The sequence below is a fragment of the Carettochelys insculpta genome, chromosome 1 (genome assembly GCF_033958435.1).
Source record: "Carettochelys insculpta isolate YL-2023 chromosome 1, ASM3395843v1, whole genome shotgun sequence".
In the NCBI taxonomy this organism is placed as follows: Eukaryota; Metazoa; Chordata; order Testudines; family Carettochelyidae; genus Carettochelys; species Carettochelys insculpta.
The window spans coordinates 274,511,045-274,530,324 of record NC_134137.1 but is presented as its reverse complement, the minus strand read 5'-3'; the positions used below and the strand labels follow the sequence as shown (position 1 = coordinate 274,530,324).

General features: G+C 45.9%; 1 protein-coding gene and 1 long non-coding RNA gene across 2 annotated transcripts in view; one reads left to right on the top strand and one right to left on the bottom strand.

The window, feature by feature from the left end:
• Positions 1 to 635: 635 nt before the first annotated feature.
• On the bottom strand, positions 636 to 4,111 carry LOC142020161 (uncharacterized). Its single transcript, XR_012647295.1, has 3 exons — positions 4,027 to 4,111; positions 3,175 to 3,258; positions 636 to 1,493 (listed from the first exon to the last, which is right to left on the bottom strand). It is a non-coding gene; the product is annotated as an uncharacterized LOC142020161 (long non-coding RNA).
• SLC41A2 (solute carrier family 41 member 2) overlaps positions 4,106 to 19,280 on the top strand; it is a 91,835-nt gene continuing 76,660 nt past the window's right edge. Inside the window, exons 1-3 of the mRNA XM_075007793.1 lie at positions 4,106 to 4,192; positions 9,390 to 10,141; positions 17,587 to 17,694. Of these exons, the coding sequence (XP_074863894.1) occupies positions 9,581 to 10,141; positions 17,587 to 17,694 (669 nt within the window). The 5' untranslated portion in view covers positions 4,106 to 4,192; positions 9,390 to 9,580. The remainder of the gene's footprint in view (positions 4,193 to 9,389; positions 10,142 to 17,586; positions 17,695 to 19,280) is intronic.

Sequence of the window (19,280 nt, the reverse complement as noted above, 5' to 3'; positions counted from 1 at the left end):
TCACTGCCAGCCCAGACACCACCATCATAGGGGGGAGGAGGAGGCGGCCACACATACAGGTTACCCTGTACAAGCTGACAGCTGTGGAGCGGGACTGGATGGCAAGGGAGCAGGAGGTTTGATTGCGGGTGGCCGACTGCCTGCAAATCCTTACTCAGGCTGTCACCGCTCACCCCACCCAACCTCCTGCCTCACCAGCCTGCCCTGCTGCCCCCCAGCAGCCCCTTCAGTGGCCCCCCCCGCAGCCCACACTGAAGGCGCCAAATTCCAGGCCCTGCAACCTGCCACCCACCTGGCACTGGTGGAGTAGCTGGTGGCCAGCATGATGGAGGGCAATCTGAACCCTCCTGCCCCAGCATCCCCCCCACTGACCCCAACATTGTCGCACCCCTTCCACATACTTACCCCCCTGTGGTTCCAGCCCCATCCCTGCCTCACAGGGGTCCCCGGACACAGGATGGCAGGGGCTCCTGTGCCTGTCACAGCTCCCGGCTCACCACCCTGGTGGATGAATGAGCACCCCCATCCCAGCAGCATCTCCCAGTTCAGTCCCCCATCCCAATGCTACCCCAGGATTCCTGTTGCACATAGGTCCCTGATGTAAATAGTTTCCCACAATTACATGTTCATATGCCTAAAAGTTTATTTTGCACAAAGAACATCCATGTGCATGCACCCCTAACCTCATGTCCCACTTGTGTGGTGGGGGAAGGGGTGCGTGGTGGTGGTGGTGGGTGTGCAGTGGGGAGAGTTATTGTGGGCCCTGGCTGAAGGCCTCCTGCAAGGCCGCCCTGACCCACACCCCATCCCTTTCTGCCTCACGGCTTGGGACATTAGGCAGTTGCTCATAGCTGGTGGCAGTCTTGGCAGCCAAGGCCTGGACAAAAGGCTCCTGATATTCTGGAGTGTGCAAACGGCCACGATCACCGCCAGCACATTCAGGATGCTGACCTGCAGCCTCAAGAGGAGGCCTCTAAAACCACCCCTTCAGCTGCCTGAACGCCCCCTACAGGGCACTCCCCAGCATGGTTCAGAATGTTGAACCAATCCTGAGACTGGTTGGTGTGTCAGGTGTAAGGCATCACGAGCCACAGGTGCAAGGGGTGCATGGCATCGGCCATGACGCAGGGGGGCATGGTGAGTCTCCCACCGTGAGCTGCGTGGTGGGGAAGTGGGTCTGCTCCTGCATTCAGTGGCTGAGACAGGAGTTCCTGAGCACCTGGACATCATGGGCATTACCAGACCATCCCATGTATATGTCCATGAGCAGACTGTTAATGTCCATGAGGGCCCAGAGGACAACAGAGTGCTAACCCTTTCTTTCTATGACAGCCCAGGTGCTATGTTCCAGGGCATGGATCAAAATGTGCATGTTGTCCAGTGCACCATAACGGGGGGCGAAACTCCAGGTCTGTGAAGCTGGCTGGAGCGATGTCCAGGTCTTCAATGGTGACTACTTGGCAGAGGAGCGGGGTCTTGACTGCCCAGATGATCTGCATGGGGTACAAGAGGCATGGTCGATGAGTGTGGGGCTCGAAGGTCCTCAGTCCCATGCAGGGCCGCCCACAGCCCCCTGTAGGGCTTCCCCCCAGCACTGTGCAGGGCCACCCCTTGCTGGCTGTCCCCCCATGGGGGATACATGTCCGTGTCTTGGCTTACCTCTATCAGGAGTTCCCCAATGGTGGCCTTGCACACCCTGAACTGATGTCCAATGAAGCTGGGGCTATCTGGGGTGGCAGGTTTCCAGAGGGCAATGGCTACCCTCTTGTGCTGGGGGACTGTGGCCTGCATCCTGGTGTCTCAGTGCTGGAGGGCTGGGGCAAGCCAGTGGCACAGCTCCTCGACTGTCTGCTAGGTCATCCAGAGGTTTTGCAGCCACCGGTAATTGTCCCAATCCCCCAGAACATGGCTGGTGCTTGTAGGACAGCTCCAGCATCACCGGATCACCGAGATAGGGTGCAGCCACTCCCCCTGGCAGAGGAGCAGCAGGGTGAGGGCTAAGCAGCTGGCTCTGTGCTGCTGCTGTGTGACAGTCACTAGCAGCACACTGCCAGCAGGCCAGCCATGATCTGTAGGAGATCCCCCGTGGGGAGCTGCTGGGATCCATGACAGACCCCACAGTGGCTCATCTGTGTGCGAAGGGCGTGCTGTGCTGTGTGCAGCCTGGCAGCCCTGAGCATGGGCTGGTTGGGGGTGTTGGGTGGGGCCCTTTAAGAGGTTGGCTGGCTGGGAGCCCAGAAGGGCGTGTCAGCCAGGTGACCCCTCCCTGCCTCATATCATCCTGGCCCCTTACTTCGAAGTAGGGGGCTATTGCGTCTAGGGCTGTGTCTACACTAGCACAAAGATTAGTACTGAGGTGCTGAAATGCATATTCGGCACCTCATTAGCATGCCGCCAGCCACAGCTCTTCCAGACAGGGTCCTTTTTGAAAGGACCCCATTAACTTTGCAATTCCTTATTCCAAAAGGACCCCCATCTGGAAGAGCTGCGCCAGAGCGAAACACAGCAATTTTGAAGAGCCACAGCTGGTGGCATGCTAATGAGGCCTTGAATATCCATCTGAGCCCCTCATTACTAATCTCAAAATGGCCATTTGAATGGCCATTTCGAACATTTGTGCCAGTGTATATGTTGCCTAGATGTTTTACTTGAAGTAGGGGGGAGCCTATTTGCAAGTTAGGAAGGGTGCTTTTTGTGTGTAGATGCTCTACATCAAAGTTATTTTGTAGTGTAGACACTGCCTTAATGTTTAATCTGCTCTCCATTCTTTTTGATGTTTATATATTATGAATCTATCGTGTGGTTGCACAAAACAGAGAGAACCACCCACACTTTTAATCAACAAAAAGCCAGCACTTGTGAAATGAGTACTGGCAATGTGAAAACAGGAAGAAACCGGCATGTTATTGGCAAGCTGAACTGCCAACCAAGATTTAGCAAGTTCATCTTTGATGTTTCTTCAGAGCAAACATTTCCTCACAAACTCGCTCATTAGATCTGCACAAAACAAAAAGCATGGGACTCAGTTTATCTGTTTGAAACAGATGAAGAACTGAACACAACTGCTGGGATTTGAAATGATTCTTCCTCAAATGTAGGTAATTCAAACCAGGGGCTTTTGGGGGGGATTTTTTATTTAATACAGTATTGAATTGCAAACTAGATGGTAATTACCTGTGACTGCTGGACTGGGCTGGTTTCAATCATTTTCAGGATTCACTTGGCAACTTTCACTGAGATGCGGAGGGAGGGCTATGGCTGCAACAAATGAAAACTGTTTTGTAAAAGGCCAGCTACCCAGAACACTATTAATGTTTTTCTCAGGGGCAGCACACACGGCTTTAAATCAAGTCAATTGTCACGGGGCGGTGAGGGGGGGACGGAATGACTTTCTCTGCCCTTGTAGCTTTCCCTTTGCCGCTCTTCAGGGGACTGGGGAAGGAAACTACCATCGCGCTGAACCTCCCCTTTCCCATTCGGTCTCTCTCTGGGTGGGCGAGCTGAAGTGCCCGCTTAGCCCTCCTCTATTCCTTCCCCTAGGGTCGGGGTGGGAATCATTGTCCGTCCTGTACAGCCCAACCCCATGGGGAAGCTCTCCCGAGCCCCACTCTACCCCCCACATGAGCGTGTGTGCGCGGGGGGAGGGGACGGGGGGTGCAGGGGTTCATTGCAGCCTGGCCTTCCCCCGCCCCCGTTTGTCGGGGTGAAGGGAGTAGCACAGCACAGCACAGCCGCCTTGCCCCTCCTTAGGGCTGGGGGCATCAGTCCTTCGGGGCCCCACTCAGTCCGGCTGTGCGCCAGCAAAGGGCCCCGCACGCCCGACGGGAGGGAGCCATTGGGCGCCACTGCCGAGCGCTCCCCTGGCCTGGCCTCAAGGCGCGCGGCGCCCGGCACGGCTCCCCTCGCGCCCCCGGAGCGCCGGCTGACGGTTGGCAGCAGCGCCTCGCGCCCAGGCGGTGCGGCTGGGGTGCCCCGCGAGCCTCGCGCCCGGGGAGGACCGACGGGGGCTCGCTCGCGCGCGCTCACATCACGGGCCACATCATCAGCAAGGGGCTGCTCCTCCCCGCCCTGCCGGCTCCGCGCCTGCGCAGTGGCTGCGGGCGCCGCTCACCCTGCCCGGGAGCTGTCAGGGCTGCGAAGAGCGAGCGGCGAGCGGCCATGGCGAGGGGCTGCGGGCGTCGCCATCGCTCAGGTAAGCGGGCGAGACTGTGAGGGGCAGGAGCCGAGCACAGGCAGGGCGTGGCCGGGACCCGCCGGCGGAGGGAGGCGCTGCCGGGACGGGGTCCCGGGGGATGCTCCGCGAGGGAAAGTTTCTACATAAGTGAATGAGAAGAACAGCGCAGCGCCCTGACCCCGTCTTCCCCCTGCGGTTCTCCCCCCCGCCGCCACGTCCGCTGCCCGTCTATCCCCTGCCGCATCCGCACCCCCCACGGCCCCTTCACCCATCCACGGGCCTCCGGCCCATTCACTTCCCGTCGGGGCCCCGCCCCATCCACTCCCCCCCCCACCTCCTCACCATCCGCCTCTGCTGCCCATCGCCGCCCCCTGCCCCATCCACTCCCCCCCCCCACCTCCTCACCATCCGCCTCTGCTGCCCATCGCCGCCCCCTGCCCCATCCACTCCCCCCCCCACCTCCTCACCATCCGCCTCTGCTGCCCATCGCCGCCCCCTGCCCCATCCACTCCCCCCCCACCTCCTCACCATCCGCCTCTGCTGCCCATCGCCGCCCCCTGCCCCATCCACTCCCCCCACCACCTCCTCATCATCTGCCTCTGCTGCCCATCGCCGCCCGCTGCCCCATCCACTCCCCCCACCACCTCCTCATCATCTGCCTCTGCTGCCCATCGCCGCCCCCCCGCCCCATCCACTCCCCCCCCCACCTCTTCACCATCCGCCTCTGCTGCCCATCGCCACCCCCTGGCCAATCTAGTCACCCCCTGCAACCTCCTCACCATCTGCCTCTTGCCCACTGCCACCCCCTGCTCCATCCACTGTCCTCCTCACCATCCACCTCTGCTGCCTTACTCCCCCACATGGCTCCTTCACCCATACACAGGCCTCCAACCCATTCACTTCCCCTCAGGGCTCCTGCCCCATCCACTCTACCCACCCAGCCTCCTCACCAGCTGCCTCTTCCCATCTCCATCCCCCTGCCCCATCCACTTCTGCTGCCCATCTTCCTGCCCCATCCATTGCCTGTCTGGCCCATGCAGCCCCCTTCCTTCATCCACCATTCCTCCAGCTCCACAGCCCCCCTTTCCCCATCCACCACCCGTCTATGGCCACCTGCCTCCATCCGTCCACCACCCATTTTCATATCCACTGCCATAGACCCACATAGCTGCATCCGCCACCCATCTCTCTCATGCAGGCCTTCCCCGCACCCATCATCCCCTCTCCTCTACTATCCATTTTAAACCAAATTATTTTTAATATGAAGAGTAGGAATAAATTACAAGAAATTTTAAAACAACTAAATCTGTTTACCTAGTGTCATGCCATCTTCATAGATGCCGTGAGCTGGCCTTGCTTTCCCACTCATCTCAGACCTCTGAGCCTTTGCGGTCAGTTTGTTTCCCTTAACTGTCACCCTGCCTCACCCTTGAGGGAATGTGCCTTTTGAAAGTTAAGCAGATTTCTTTCTTCTCAATTTGCAGATTCTTTGAGTACACCAGTCCAAAACTGGGTTGGTAAACTCACTGCAAAGTTGAGCCTGTTTCCTCAGGGTCAGTTGCTCTTCCATTGTCCTATGACAGCCTTCAAGTGTTTGTCCAGAGTGTGCTTGTGTGTGTCTTATATAAAGTAATTTTCATCTGCCTGTGTGCTTTCCAAGAGCCCTATTGATTTAGCCCAATATGCTCTAACAGTAAAAATCACAATGGATAGGTCAGAACATGCAGTAATTTACAATTCTTCTAGTCATTTAGGATTGTTGCACTGCTTAGTGTATGAACTGTGGACATATCACTGTCACTGTTTAATATTATAGTTGCTATAACTTAGCTTTACTCTCCTAATGAAATCAAACAATTTTTATGACATTGGTCTTTAGTCATGGAAATGACTGTAGGACTGTATGCAATATTGTTATAGCTCGCTATGTTCCAGGATAGGGGAGTGACAAGGCAGGTGAGATAATATCTTTTATTGGATTAACTTCTGTTGGTGAAAAGGAAAGCTTGCAAGCAGTAGGGAACTCCTCCTTATTTCTGTGTTGAATACAAAGTGAAATAAATTTTTAAGCATATGTAGGGTTGTTTACTTTCTAATTGCTGAAAACTAAACAACCTTGCCCTGTCCCCTGACCCACCTCTCCCTTCCTCTGAGGCCCTGCTTCTGTTTGCATCTGCACTCCCTCCATCACTCTCTCTTCATGCCATCCCCTTTACCCTCCCCTTACCTTGGACTGACTTGCTGCAAGGAAGGGGTTGAGGCACACTGCAACATGGAGGTGGCATGTCTCTGAAGCAAGGGGCCAAAGTGGGGAGAGGTCAGTCCCTGTAGTGAGGGGCTAGGGTGAGGGCAATCAGGGCATGGTGGATAAAAGGGGGAGAGCAAATAGTACCCCCTCCTCCAACAGGTGGTAGCACCTACCTCTTGGAGTAGCCTCCAGATATCAGACACTGCTTTCTCAGACATCAGCAGATGAGCAGAGAGCATCTCCTCCACGTTGCTCCAACTGAGGCTGCTGCTTTTTCTGCCACCTGGTAGTGAAGCCTGGTTATTGCAGTCAACCCTTTTTTATAGGATGTTCCAGTCAGATCCAGACACCTGGCATTAAGCATAAGGGATCACACATGCTATAGGAAACCATCTATAATTAGTGGACACTTAAGGGTTAGAAGACAGTAAGGTATATTGCAAATTGTTGTAATGATTCATAATACCAGTCTCTGTTAAGTCTTTGGTTTTACTACTCTACAAAATTAAATAATTTAAGTTTCCAGGCTTCACTTGTGAAGATGTTATACACATTTCCTTTGAGGAGGAGGACAAAGGTGAAATATGGATTGGGCATTGTTGCTCTCTCACTGTTTCTATTGATGAGCACTCCCTCTCCAACCATCACTTGCTTTCTTTAATCATCACTCATCATTGGTATACCCTGAAACCTGTTATTTGTCTATTCTGTAACTTACAGTCCATCAGAGCTGATGACTTTTTATTTGTGCTCAGCTGTCTTTTTCCTTTCTGGGACTGATACGGTTGTTGATTCTTTCCATACTTCAGTGTCCACCCTTGACTTGTTTGTCTCTCTGTCTCTGTCTCTGTCTCTCTCTCTCTCTCTCATATTTCAAGGTCCACCCTGCCAGCCCCTAGAATCACATGTAGTGTCCACGTCCTCCATGCTTGCATTTGCACTACAAAACGTGTCTGATAGAAATAATGTAACCACGTTAACTTCTTCTACTACAAACTCATCCTCCTTCAGTTCCACTATCTTTCTTGCTAAACAGTGATGCTTATCCAACTTAATTGAATCCCACACTTGCAATGCCCACTGCTTTCTTGCCACTTTTGACTCACCCCTCAAACCCTTTTCTCTTTCTGCCTCTATTCTTTCTCTGTTCAGAATCTCACCAATTTCTGCCAACAAAAATGGATAAAATGCAACATGTTTTTTCTCTTCCATTTGGCTTGCCTTCATTTCCTACAACTGTCTCTTTCTCTTACCTTGTCACAGGTGGAGAAGATTTATGTTTGTTTTCCTCTAATCCGTCCACTTGCACCAGTGGGCCTCTTCCATTCTACCCCATATCACCCAGGCTGCCCCTCACAGTTGGTTGTTGCTCCCCAAAAACATCTAAAAGAAAAAGCTCATTATTCTCCTTCAGATTCTTCTTTAAAACTCAATTGTCATCATGCCTAGAGAAAATGTGAAAATAGTAGTGGGATGCCAGTGTGTTGAAACAGCAGCTTATCATACTATGTCATTGTTTTCTTATAGTCTTGTTTTTGTATTCATTGGTTGTCTCTTATCTTATACCTAGATTATAAGCTCTTTAGAGAAGGGACTGTATTTTTTGTATTTTTACACCACCTGACATAATAGGGCCATTAATCCATGATTACCTAGGTGCTACAGTAGTAATAATCCTGTGGTTGCAAATATTACCCACAGAAACCAGTTATAGTGCCCAGAAAAATGTGACAAAAAAGCAGAGTATATTAGCAAGCATATTATTGTTCCTGCTAGAGCATGTAGGTAATTATGGACCAGGACCCACTAAGCTAGCTGTTGCAGAAATAGAGAACAAAAATACATTCCCTGTTCCAAGTGCTTATGAATGAAATATAAGACCAGGGACAATTGATGGGCACATCTTGACAATGTGGCAGTGTTGTTCACCATGCTGAACTGAAGTCCCATCCCTCCATCAGCTGGTCGAAACTTTCAAAAGTGTCTGACCTCAGTTTTAGTTAGAGAGCAGTGTAGGTGCTGAGCAGCTCTGACACTATGCTCTGAGTGTTTCAAGTTACACAAAACTTTGGCCTAAGTGATATATCTAGATTAGGCAAGAAGTCAGTAGATCAGTTGGTAGTAGAGCTTGTAATGGGAAGGAGATAGAACTCTAAAATATGCTACCTCCTTTTTACATCTCTTTCCGATGAAGAGAAATATGGAGGAAAAGAGGCATGAGGCATCAGTTTCTTTTTACTTTACCCTGTTCCTCATGCTTTCAGTAAGGGGAAGGGGAGATAAAATAAGATTGTTAAGGATTCTCTTAATTTTTTATAAATTGCATGGTGAAGTACGCTTACTGGAGCTTTTTTAATCAGAAAATTAAGTTCCTTCTTTGATTGCAGAAGTGACTTTCCATTGTAATGATACCCAAAGCTATTGATCATTAGTAATAATTATTCTAACATCAGGATGTAGCTGTAGTTTGGTTGATGGATAACACTGGTAACATTTATAGTTATTTTTCTGACCATAATATATTCTAAAGAATGGCTTATGTTGCTTTTGAAAATGGCAACATTTGCTTGCATATCCATTTGTTAGGCTGCAAACCAGAACTGAAATTATTGCTGTTTTTAGATCCAGTTTTTGTTTCTGGCATATACTTAGTTATATTGACAGAGCAAAAGTCTGCAACTTGCTTTAAAAAGATCTTGTAACGTTTATTCTGTACATCTAACATTATGAAAATATGTAGCATACACTTAGTAAGCTTACAAACATTTAATTATGCCTATCTGAACCTGTTTGCTTGGTTAACAGTGACTTCATTAAGTCCTTCATGTCATAGCATACTTCCATAGATAATACACTAGTCATATGATGATGTAGGCTACAATATATCTTTTTCTATTTGTTCTAACAATTATAAAATACACACACACAGAGTCAAAGTGTTGATATACTGTACATATTTTCTTCCAGGTCCAAACTCAGTTGTGGAATTACTCAAGATGTGAGATCCAGGAAAAGAACATTTTCTACATAACAGAATGACCATTTTGATTTACTTTGATTTAAACATCATTAATTGCGCAGCTATTGTTGACTCATATGCGGTGTTCCTTAGCTGAAGTTTAAAGAACAGAACTTTCCAGTAATATTTTTGTAACAGTATGACTAATTGTAAAGGAAGATCTACCACTGCCAAAACAAATGGTAATGGTAGAACTTATGATGGAGAAAATTTTGTAAACTGGACTATAAATCTAAATACCATTCAGTCTGACAAATTTCTGAACCTGTTGTTGAATATGGTTCCAATTGTTTACCACAAAAAGCAGGAAGAGCGACACAAAAAGGTGAATGGTGTCTGGGAAGATGGATTACAACATACAGGGCACAGTTTTAATGTTAGATCAGATCAACACATGGAGTACCACCACTTCTCAGAACCAGTTTTTCATGGTAGTAATGGACACAATCCATCTAACTGTAGTCCAAAGTACGATGACTTTGCCAGTTATAATTATTGTGATGGAATGGACACTTCAGAAACAGATGCAATATTGCAGGATGACAACTTGTCTAGTGATGCTGATGAAGATGTTACTGTGGAAAGGAGCAGAAAGCAGCAGAAAGAATCAAGTAGTATTATGGCATTACAGATATTGGTGCCATTTTTATTAGCAGGATTTGGAACAGTTTCTGCTGGCATGGTTTTGGATATTGTGCAGGTTAGTATTCACTTTGCATGTTTTTTGTTATAAAATGCTGGGAGCATATTGGGTTTGGATGAGAATCCTGCATGTGTGGGGGGCAGGGCTCAGGCAAGCAACTTGGGTCAACCCCAGGCTTGGGAAAGAGAGGGAGACAGAGCATTGGCCAGCCCCATGTGCAGGAGGCAAGAGCAAGTTGGGAACAGGCCAGTCCCATGTGCTGAGGGGGCAGGGCTCAGGCAAGTGGCTTGGGTCAGCTGCATACATTGTTCCATTTTCCTTTTGGGAAATATAATCACTGTAACCCTGAGTCACCATGCCAGAAGAGAGGAGTGGGGCGGGAAAAAAGGGGGAGGAAATCCCTCTTTTTAAAAGAAGGCTTCAAGCAGAAGTCATCCAGAAGGGAGGGATAGTTCTGAAGGTTGGGGGTTGTCTCAGGCTGGAGCCCCTCCAAGATGGGGTAGAAGTCAGGGTGAGTTTGAATTTTGCAGCATGGTTTATGAGCAGATTTTTAATATACATAAACTCATAAGCACAGAGTGCATACATATAATGACCACCAAGTTCAGAACATTCAAAAAAGACCGTACTTGAGATATACACAATAATATTGTAGATTTCAGTTTCTTAATATTTGGGGTTCAGACCTCCTGTTCTGCCCTTAGGGTCCTTGGGTCCTCATTGTCCGCATGGGCATTGGTTCAAAATTCTGTTGGTACTGACACATGGATGCCCATGTGGCTGAGTGGAAGTTCTCATTCAGTTGTTTGAATGCTCAGTATTCTAGAGGGTCTGCATGTATGCCTTATAGTAAAGCTGAGTAGACATTTTCACTTTACCTTGTTTTCTTGGGTGGTCTTCATCAATATGGCTACGTCTACACGTGAAGCCAACATCGAAATAGCTTATTTCGATGTAGCAACATCGAAATAGGCTATTTCGATGAATAACGTCTACACATCCTCCAGGGCTGGCAACGTCGATGTTCAACTTCGACGTTGCGCGGCACCACATCGAAATAGGCGCTGCGAGGGTACGTCTACACGCCAAAGTAGCACACATCGAAATAAGGGTGCCAGGCACAGCTGCAGACAGGGTCACAGGGCGGACTCAACAGCAAGCCGCTCCCTTAAAGGGCCCCTCCCAGACACAGTTGCACTAAACAACACAAGATACACAGAGCCGACAACTGGTTGCAGACCCTGTGCATGCAGCATGGATCCCCAGCTGCTGCAGCAGCAGCCAGAAACCCTGGGCTAAGGGCTGCTGCCCACGGTGACCATAGAGCCCCGCAGGGGCTGGAGAGAGAGCATCTCTCAACCCCCCAGCTGATGGCCACCATGGAGGACCCGGCAATTTCGATGTTGCGGGACGCGGATCGTCTACACGGTCCCTACTTCGACGTTGAACGTCGAAGTAGGGCGCTATTCCGATCCCCTCATGAGGTTAGCGACTTCGACGTCTCGCCGCCTAACGTCGAAGTTAACTTCGAAATAGCGCCTGACGCGTGTAGCTGCGACGGGTGCTATGTCGAAGTTAGTGCTGCTACTTCGAAGTAGCGTGCACGTGTAGACACAGCTTATATGTGACAATTTGTGCAAATTTGTGACATACGGTCTGTGAGGATTTATATCATGTATTCATTTAATAAAAGTTACGTCTACATTAGCCCCTTCCTTTCAAAAGGGGCGTGATAACGAGGGAGTTCAGAATATGCTAATGAGGCACTGCCAGGAATATGCAGTGCCTTATTAGCATAATGGCAGCCACAAGCGATTTGAAAGTGCTGCTTTCTGAACGCATGTTGCCCATGTAGCTGGGGGCCTTTCGAAAAATTTTAGGAAGAAAGAGCTTTCGAAGTCCGGGGGTCCTTTTGAAAAGTCCCTGCATTCTGAAAGCTGCACTTTTGAATCACGTGCACCTGCCATTATGCTAATGAGGCACTGCGTATTCATGGCAGCACCTATTAGCGTCTTCGGAACTCCCTTATTACCATGCCCCTTCGAAAAGGAGGGGGCTAGTGTGGACATAGCCAAAATGTATAAAAGTATATGTGGAATCATTTTGGGCTCCTTTCAAGTATTTATGGTATAGGGAGCTGAGTGTATGAAGTTTATGTAATCTGTTAATCTTATGTGTGCCTCTAGCAAAACTGCACACTAACTTTAATACGTGTAGACAGGGCCCAAGATTACAGGACTGTGATCCTAGCACTGTGTCCTGTAAAGGAATTATGTCAACGTCCACCAGGACTAGACCCTACTGTTTTGAAAAGAGTCCCAAAGGTATTCAGACAAGGATAAAATACACTGTCAGTTTTGAAAACTGAATTTCCACATAGCTTTAGGCTCTTAATCTAACATATTCTTGTAATTGATGATTACTGAAATAGATGATGATTGTAAGACTGAACCTTAGTTTTTCACACCAAGAGCAAGCACTTCAGTGGAATTATAGTCCTGTGATTCACAGCTGTTTATGCAGTGTTAAATTCACTGAAAGCTAAAACCTAAAAAAGGACTAGCTCAGTTACTTGCATTCTCCACCATCATTGATGGCTCTTTTATTTTAATTTTCTGTCCAGTTGCTTAGTGCAGAGTTTCAGAAATTCTGTGTAAATAAGAACTTAACCACTTTTCTTTCTCTGTCAATTAGAGTTCCCAGAAATCTGTTTTAACAGATGTAAATCAACTGAATTCCTTACCTTTAAGGAAAAATAGGTCTATTTGTGTTTGAAACTAAGTATTATTTGAAAATCCAGAAAGTGCACATAATGACAAACAAAAGGGTTATTCAGGGTCTTGAAAATGAGAGCAAATAGAGCTCGGACTCAAAAGTTTAATCAGGAAGTAATCGGACTAAAGAAAATGACTGTCAAACGAAAGGAAAATGATAGTAAAAGGAAACCAAAGCTGGAATGCAAATACTATTGTTTTCTTATGTTGTGTTACTACAAAATACTGCATAGTTTAAATTCAGTCAAATAGGTTTTTTAAGTACTTAAAATTATGACAGAAAACACATTTTTCGAAGCAAAATTTAAATGGAAAAACAAGTATTAAATTTCCTTTAAACTCAGATTTCTACAAAGCCTACTTTGAGATTAAACCACTGATCATACAAAGATTTAAGCATCAAAACAAAAAAGCAGTCCAGTAGCACTTTAAAGACTAATAAAATAATTTATTAGGTGATGAGCTTTTGTGGGACAGACCTACTTCTTCAGACCATAGCCATACCAGAACAGACTCAATATTTAAGGTACAGAGAACCAAAAATAGTAATTGATTTTAAAATTAAACTGAGGCTACTTTTAGGTTTTGACAGTGCTAAGACTACATATGGGCATGGAATTGCACACATGCTTAAATCTAGTAATAGAAAGTTGTGCTAGTCTATATACTGTCAAAACAAAAAAGCAGTTCAGTAGCACTTTAAAGACTCACAAAATAATTTATTAGGTGATGAGCCTTCCTGGGACAGACCTACTTCTTCAGACCATAGCCATACCAGAACAGACTCAATATTTAAGGCACAGAGAACCAAAAATAGTAATCCTATTAATTACTATTAGTAATTACAAAAATAGTAATCCTATTAATAGTAATATAATCCTATTACTATTTTTGGTTCCCTGTGCCTTAAATATTGAGTCTGTTCTGGCATGGCTATGGTCTGAAGAAGTGGGTCTGTCCCACGAAAGCTCATCACCTAATAAATTATTTTGTTAGTCTTTAAAGTGCTGCTGGACTGCTTTTTTGTTTTAATAGTATGTAGACTAGCACGGCTTTCTCTCAATTACTAGATTTAAGCATGTGTGCAATTCCATGCTCATATGTAGTCTTAGGATTGTCAAAACCTAAAAGTAGCCTCAGCTCAATTTTAAAATTGTTTTTTTAAATCAATTTAAATTGATACAAAGCCCTCTGTGTAATGATTTATGTTGTTTTAGCACAAATAAGTATATGAGTTGGTTTAAATATATTGATTTAAAAGCAAATTTAGTTAAATTAGTACAACTCCCTTGTGTAGACATGGCAAAAGAATACTCATTTTTCCAAAAGAATTATGCAAACAGCTCTAATCTCTGACAGAGTGGAATCTAAGTGACTTAAAAAGGATAACATTAACTGACTATTTATGCTTCTGTCTGAATGTTACACTTAACTGGTATGAGCCATACCTTAGATTATTATAATTGAAAGAGATTAGAGGATTTTTTCAAGTTGTGTATATATTTGACAGCCCTTTCCAGTTAGGTTCAGTGTTTCTCTCACTCTGTGTGTCTTTTTACACAGCAAATGGGGAGAGAATTTTTATTTAAAAAATTTAAAAAAATAAGAACATAGGATTTAAAAATTGACAATGATACTCAAGGTCCAGCATAGTACCTGGTACTACCTTTAACTCATTAAAAAACAATTGGCTAGATTTCAGATTGATAACATTCTTTTAAACTATTATTGTAGTACAGTAGAGTCTCACCATTTGCGAGTACCAAATTCATGAATGGTCTCGGTTCCCCAGGGCTCCGGGACCAGGAGCACCGGCAGCCGCTGCTTCCCCGGGGGTTTGGGTGGGGAGCACCGGTAGCCACTGCTTTCCTGGAGCACCTGTGCTGCTGCTTCCTGGGGCTCTGAGGCGTTTTCCCTCCCCCCAACCCACATTCACAAAAATAAACATTTGTGAGGATTCTGAGCACAGAACCCTCACAAATGTTGAGACCCTACTGTATACGGAGATACACATGTTTCATAGAGCTGGAAGGGACCTATCACCATCCCTGGCAAATTTTTTTTTTAAATCTATTTGCCCTAGGATGCTAAATGGCCCCCGCAAGGGTTGAGCTCACAACCTGGGTTCAGCCAGATAATGCTCAAACCACTGAGCTATCCTTCCCCTCTGAGTTGTATGCCAAGATTTAATTTGCCATCACTTTAAATAGAAATCTAATAAATCTCATATTAGTTTCCAATCATAACTTTGTCTCACCAGCAGTGTCATTGAAAACTAATTCTGTATATATACAATACAACTGGAAATGACATACTGTTAGAACCCCCGTTAACATGTATGCAGCAAACATGTGAAAATGAACTCAAAGAACAATGAAGCAGTGCAGAAAGAACATTGTGACTAGCTCAGCTCAACCTTTTAGTTCAAAAAAATGAGGACAATGCATCAATGCCAGCTGTATTAATTCAGGAACATAATGAGGTTTTTATAGATTGTTTTGATTTTTTTTCGCTCATGCTCACACTGGCTCTGTTTTGCTGAGAAAAAACACAAGTAAATAATGTTATTTGTTCAACTGCCTTTCTTATTAAATGGCTTTTTATTTGTTATTACCAGCAGCCTTAGCTTTCAGGGGTTCATTGCATATTCAGTGCTCTTGCAGTTGTTCATCTTCTTCTACCCACAAAATGTTTGTTGACCTAAAAGTTCAGGGAAGCAACTGTATCTCTCTGGCTACGTCTACACGTGAAGCCAACATCGAAATAGCTTATTTCGATGTAGCAACATCGAAATAAGCTATTTCGATGAATAACGTCTACATGTCCTCCAGGGCCAGCAACGTCGATGTTCAACTTCGACGTTGCGCGGCACCACATCGATATAGGTGCTGCGAGGGAACGTCTACACGCCAAAGTAGCACACATCGAAATAAGGGTGCCAGGCACAGCTGCAGACAGGGTCACAGGGCGGACTCAACAGCAAGCCGCTCCCTTAAAGGGCCCCTCCCAGACACAGTTGCACTAAACAACACAAGATACACAGAGCTGACAACTGGTTGCAGACCCTGTGCCTGCAGCATGGATCCCCAGCTGCCGCAGCAGCAGCCAGAAGCCCTGGGCTAAGGGCTGCTGCCCACGGTGACCATAGAGCCCCGCAGGGGCTGGAGAGAGAGCATCTCTCAACCCCCCAGCTGATGGCCGCCATGGAGGACCCAGCAATTTCGACGTTGCGGGACGCGGATCGTCTACACAGTCCCTACTTCGACGTTGAACGTCGAAGTAGGGCGCTATTCCGATCCCCTCATGAGGTTAGCGACTTCGACGTCTCGCTGCCTAACGTCGAAGTTAACTTCGAAATAGCGCCCGACGCTTGTAGCCACGACGGGCGCTATTTCGAAGTTAGTGCCGCTACTTCGAAGTAGAGTGCACGTGTAGACACAGCTTCTGTCTGATAAAAATACATACCTTTTCTTGCTTCCTGAGACAAATATTTAATCATAATAATGTATTATTCAGTTAGCAATGTGTAGAGTATATGGTGGCAACCAAATGGTGAAAAACTAAACAGGCGATGGTCAGATAAGACTGTTGCTTTTAGAACTGTGGAGTAACTTCAGACATGAATGTGCATCCCCTGTTGAAGTCAGAATTATAAATGTTAAAGTTTTGAGTAGGACACATTCATTAGCATTTTGTAAAAGCAGATGCGTTCTGCCAACATCCCTGTATACCTCATGCCTTCAGGCAGAAAGGATGTCCCTGTGGGAAAGCCTGTCTCGACAGTTCCCTGCAGTCTAGACCCAGCCTGGGAGTTTTCAGCTTAGAAAAGAGGAGACTAAGAGGAGATGTGATAGAGGTCTATGAAATCATGAAAGGTATGGAAAAAGTGAATAAGAAAAAGTTATTTTTGTTCCCATAACATAAGAACTATGGGGTCATCAAATGAAATTAAGCGGTAGCAGGTTTAAAACTAACAAGAGGAAGTTTTTCTTCACACAGAAGACCAGGACTTTAACAGGGTTCAAAAAAGAACTAAATACATTCATGGAGGTTAGGACCATTAATGGCTATTAGCCAGGATAGGTAGAAATGCTGTCCCTAGCTTCTGTTTTTCAGAGGCTGGAAATAGATTACAAGAGAGGGATCACACAACGACTACCTGTTCTGTTCTCTCCCTCTTGGGTATCTAGCATCGGCCGCTGCTGGAAGACAGGATAGTGGGCTATATGGACCTTTGGTCTGACCTCTCACAGCCATTCGTCTGTTCTAAATGTAGGGAGGCAAAATTTAATTAACTAAATTACTATTTGTCCAAGATACGTTATTACTCCCCTAATGCTAGGTGATGCAGTGTGAGGCATGCTTTAATGACAAGATATGGTGAGAAAACCAGATTTGTCTCATCTAAAAGACAGCAGTGGAGTATCTCCAGGACCTTAAAAGAAAGATGGTTCTATACTCATTCAGAGTGAAGCATATCATCACCTGAACTGCCAACACTCTTCCTAGGTTTTAGCAGAGATTTCTTATCTCAAGTACAGATCTAGAAAAAGATTTCCAAATGGCTGTTGGCTTTCAGTGAACCTTAGTCATTTTGAAAATGGGACTTTTGTAAACTTATCTCTAGCTGTTTTGAAATCTGTTGAGATCAAATACTATGCTACCCTTAAAACAATGTCATAGATCTTTTTCAGCTAGGTGATTTTTCTTTACCTGTATTTTAAATAGCATTGGGAAGTATTCAGAAATATTACAGAAGTTTTTATCTTGGTTCCTGCACTACTTGGCCTCAAAGGTAATTTGGAAATGACCTTGGCATCCAGACTGTCAACTGCAGTAAGTAATCTTTTTTTTCTTCTTCTTCTCATGTGTCTTGCAACATATAGACAAAATTAATTTCTGGAATAGAAGCTGGCTTGGTTTATCTACCTGTTGTAGGAAGTCACCATAGCAAGAGTTGAATTAGTGAGGGAAAAATGGTGATACCCTTCCAAACTCCATTTACAAAATAATCTCTACCATGTGAGTCATGAAAATGAGACATTGCTCACATTAGCTTGAACAGTGGTCCAGATGTGATCATTGTTGCTCTGTGCTGTACTGGGATCATTGATATTGGTTCCCTGTTGATCGGGTATGAGTATGCCAATTGGTTCTCATTTATGGGGGAGGAGATGAAAATGTGTTGGTATAGTCTAAGCACCACTGATTTGAGTTAACAAATGAGACATCACTCAAAGTAAATTGTGCAAATACATGATCCTCTCACTTTATATGAAGAATAAAATGGTAAACAGTGTCAATATTTGAAATATCATTGGGTATCTGAATTACCACCTCACTGAGATGTATGGGACAGTTCATGCCTCAAAGAGCAATTTTTTGTAGGCTGTCTGTAAACTCACCAGGACGTCACTGCATTGGTTATACCCAGTGTATATTTTAGAAGCTTTCTTTGTAATCATAACAGCTGGAGACATACATTATTAAAAAAATGAAAGCTAAGATTCTGGAGAACAAGATAGGAGTTTCAGAAAGATAACAGAATCTTGCACTTTTGCATACTGGTCCAGTCCAAGATCTGGTTGGCAGAGAGTATAGTCATTTAGGAGACTGATTCAGAGAAGTGCTGAGAACTCAAAAATTCCATTTGAAATCAGAGGGGGGTGGTTTAAGTTATGGTTATTCAGCAATCCCGTCCCTCCCCCAACAACAAAACCCCAAAAGCCCAACCCTGCAGTGGTGAGTCTAAGATCCCATGTCAGGTGGCTCAAGCAGGCGGGGCTTACACTCTGGGGCTAAAAATATTATTTGGGCCAAGGTTTCACAGTCTGGCTTCGGTCCATGCCTGAACATCTGCACTGCTAGTTTTAGCCCTACAGCACAAGCCTGAGTCAGTTGAGATGGGCTCTGAGCCTCTCCACTGTGGTTTTTTTACTGTGCATATGTACCTTAGTCTGCTAATACTTTCTTTGGTTTATATGTGGAATGTTGGGCTCCAGATGTAGTGAAAGGGTGCCCCGCTGATAATTTGAAAACACACACACCAACCCCAAATAGGTTGAAACAGGAGTCTTTTTTTTTTCAGTGTATTATTTCAAGTCCTCCCTAAAATCTGATTAGATTTCACCTCCACTTCATCACTTGGCAGTATCCATGCTAACTAGATCAATCTCATGACCTGGAGATGGCTATAAATGATAAAGCAAACAAGACACATGTAACTTTTTTCTGGAGAAGAGGGCATTATTTTGCAGTATTGATGGGCTTGATAAGATACTGATTGGAAGTGAGGTGACAACTAGAATTTTACAAGTCCAAGACTGACTCACATGAGAAACTGTAAAAGTACATTTCTCAGGGAGTGTGTAATTGCAGCCTCCCCATATTTCAAACAGGTTTGGTTGAAGACCGTGTGAAGT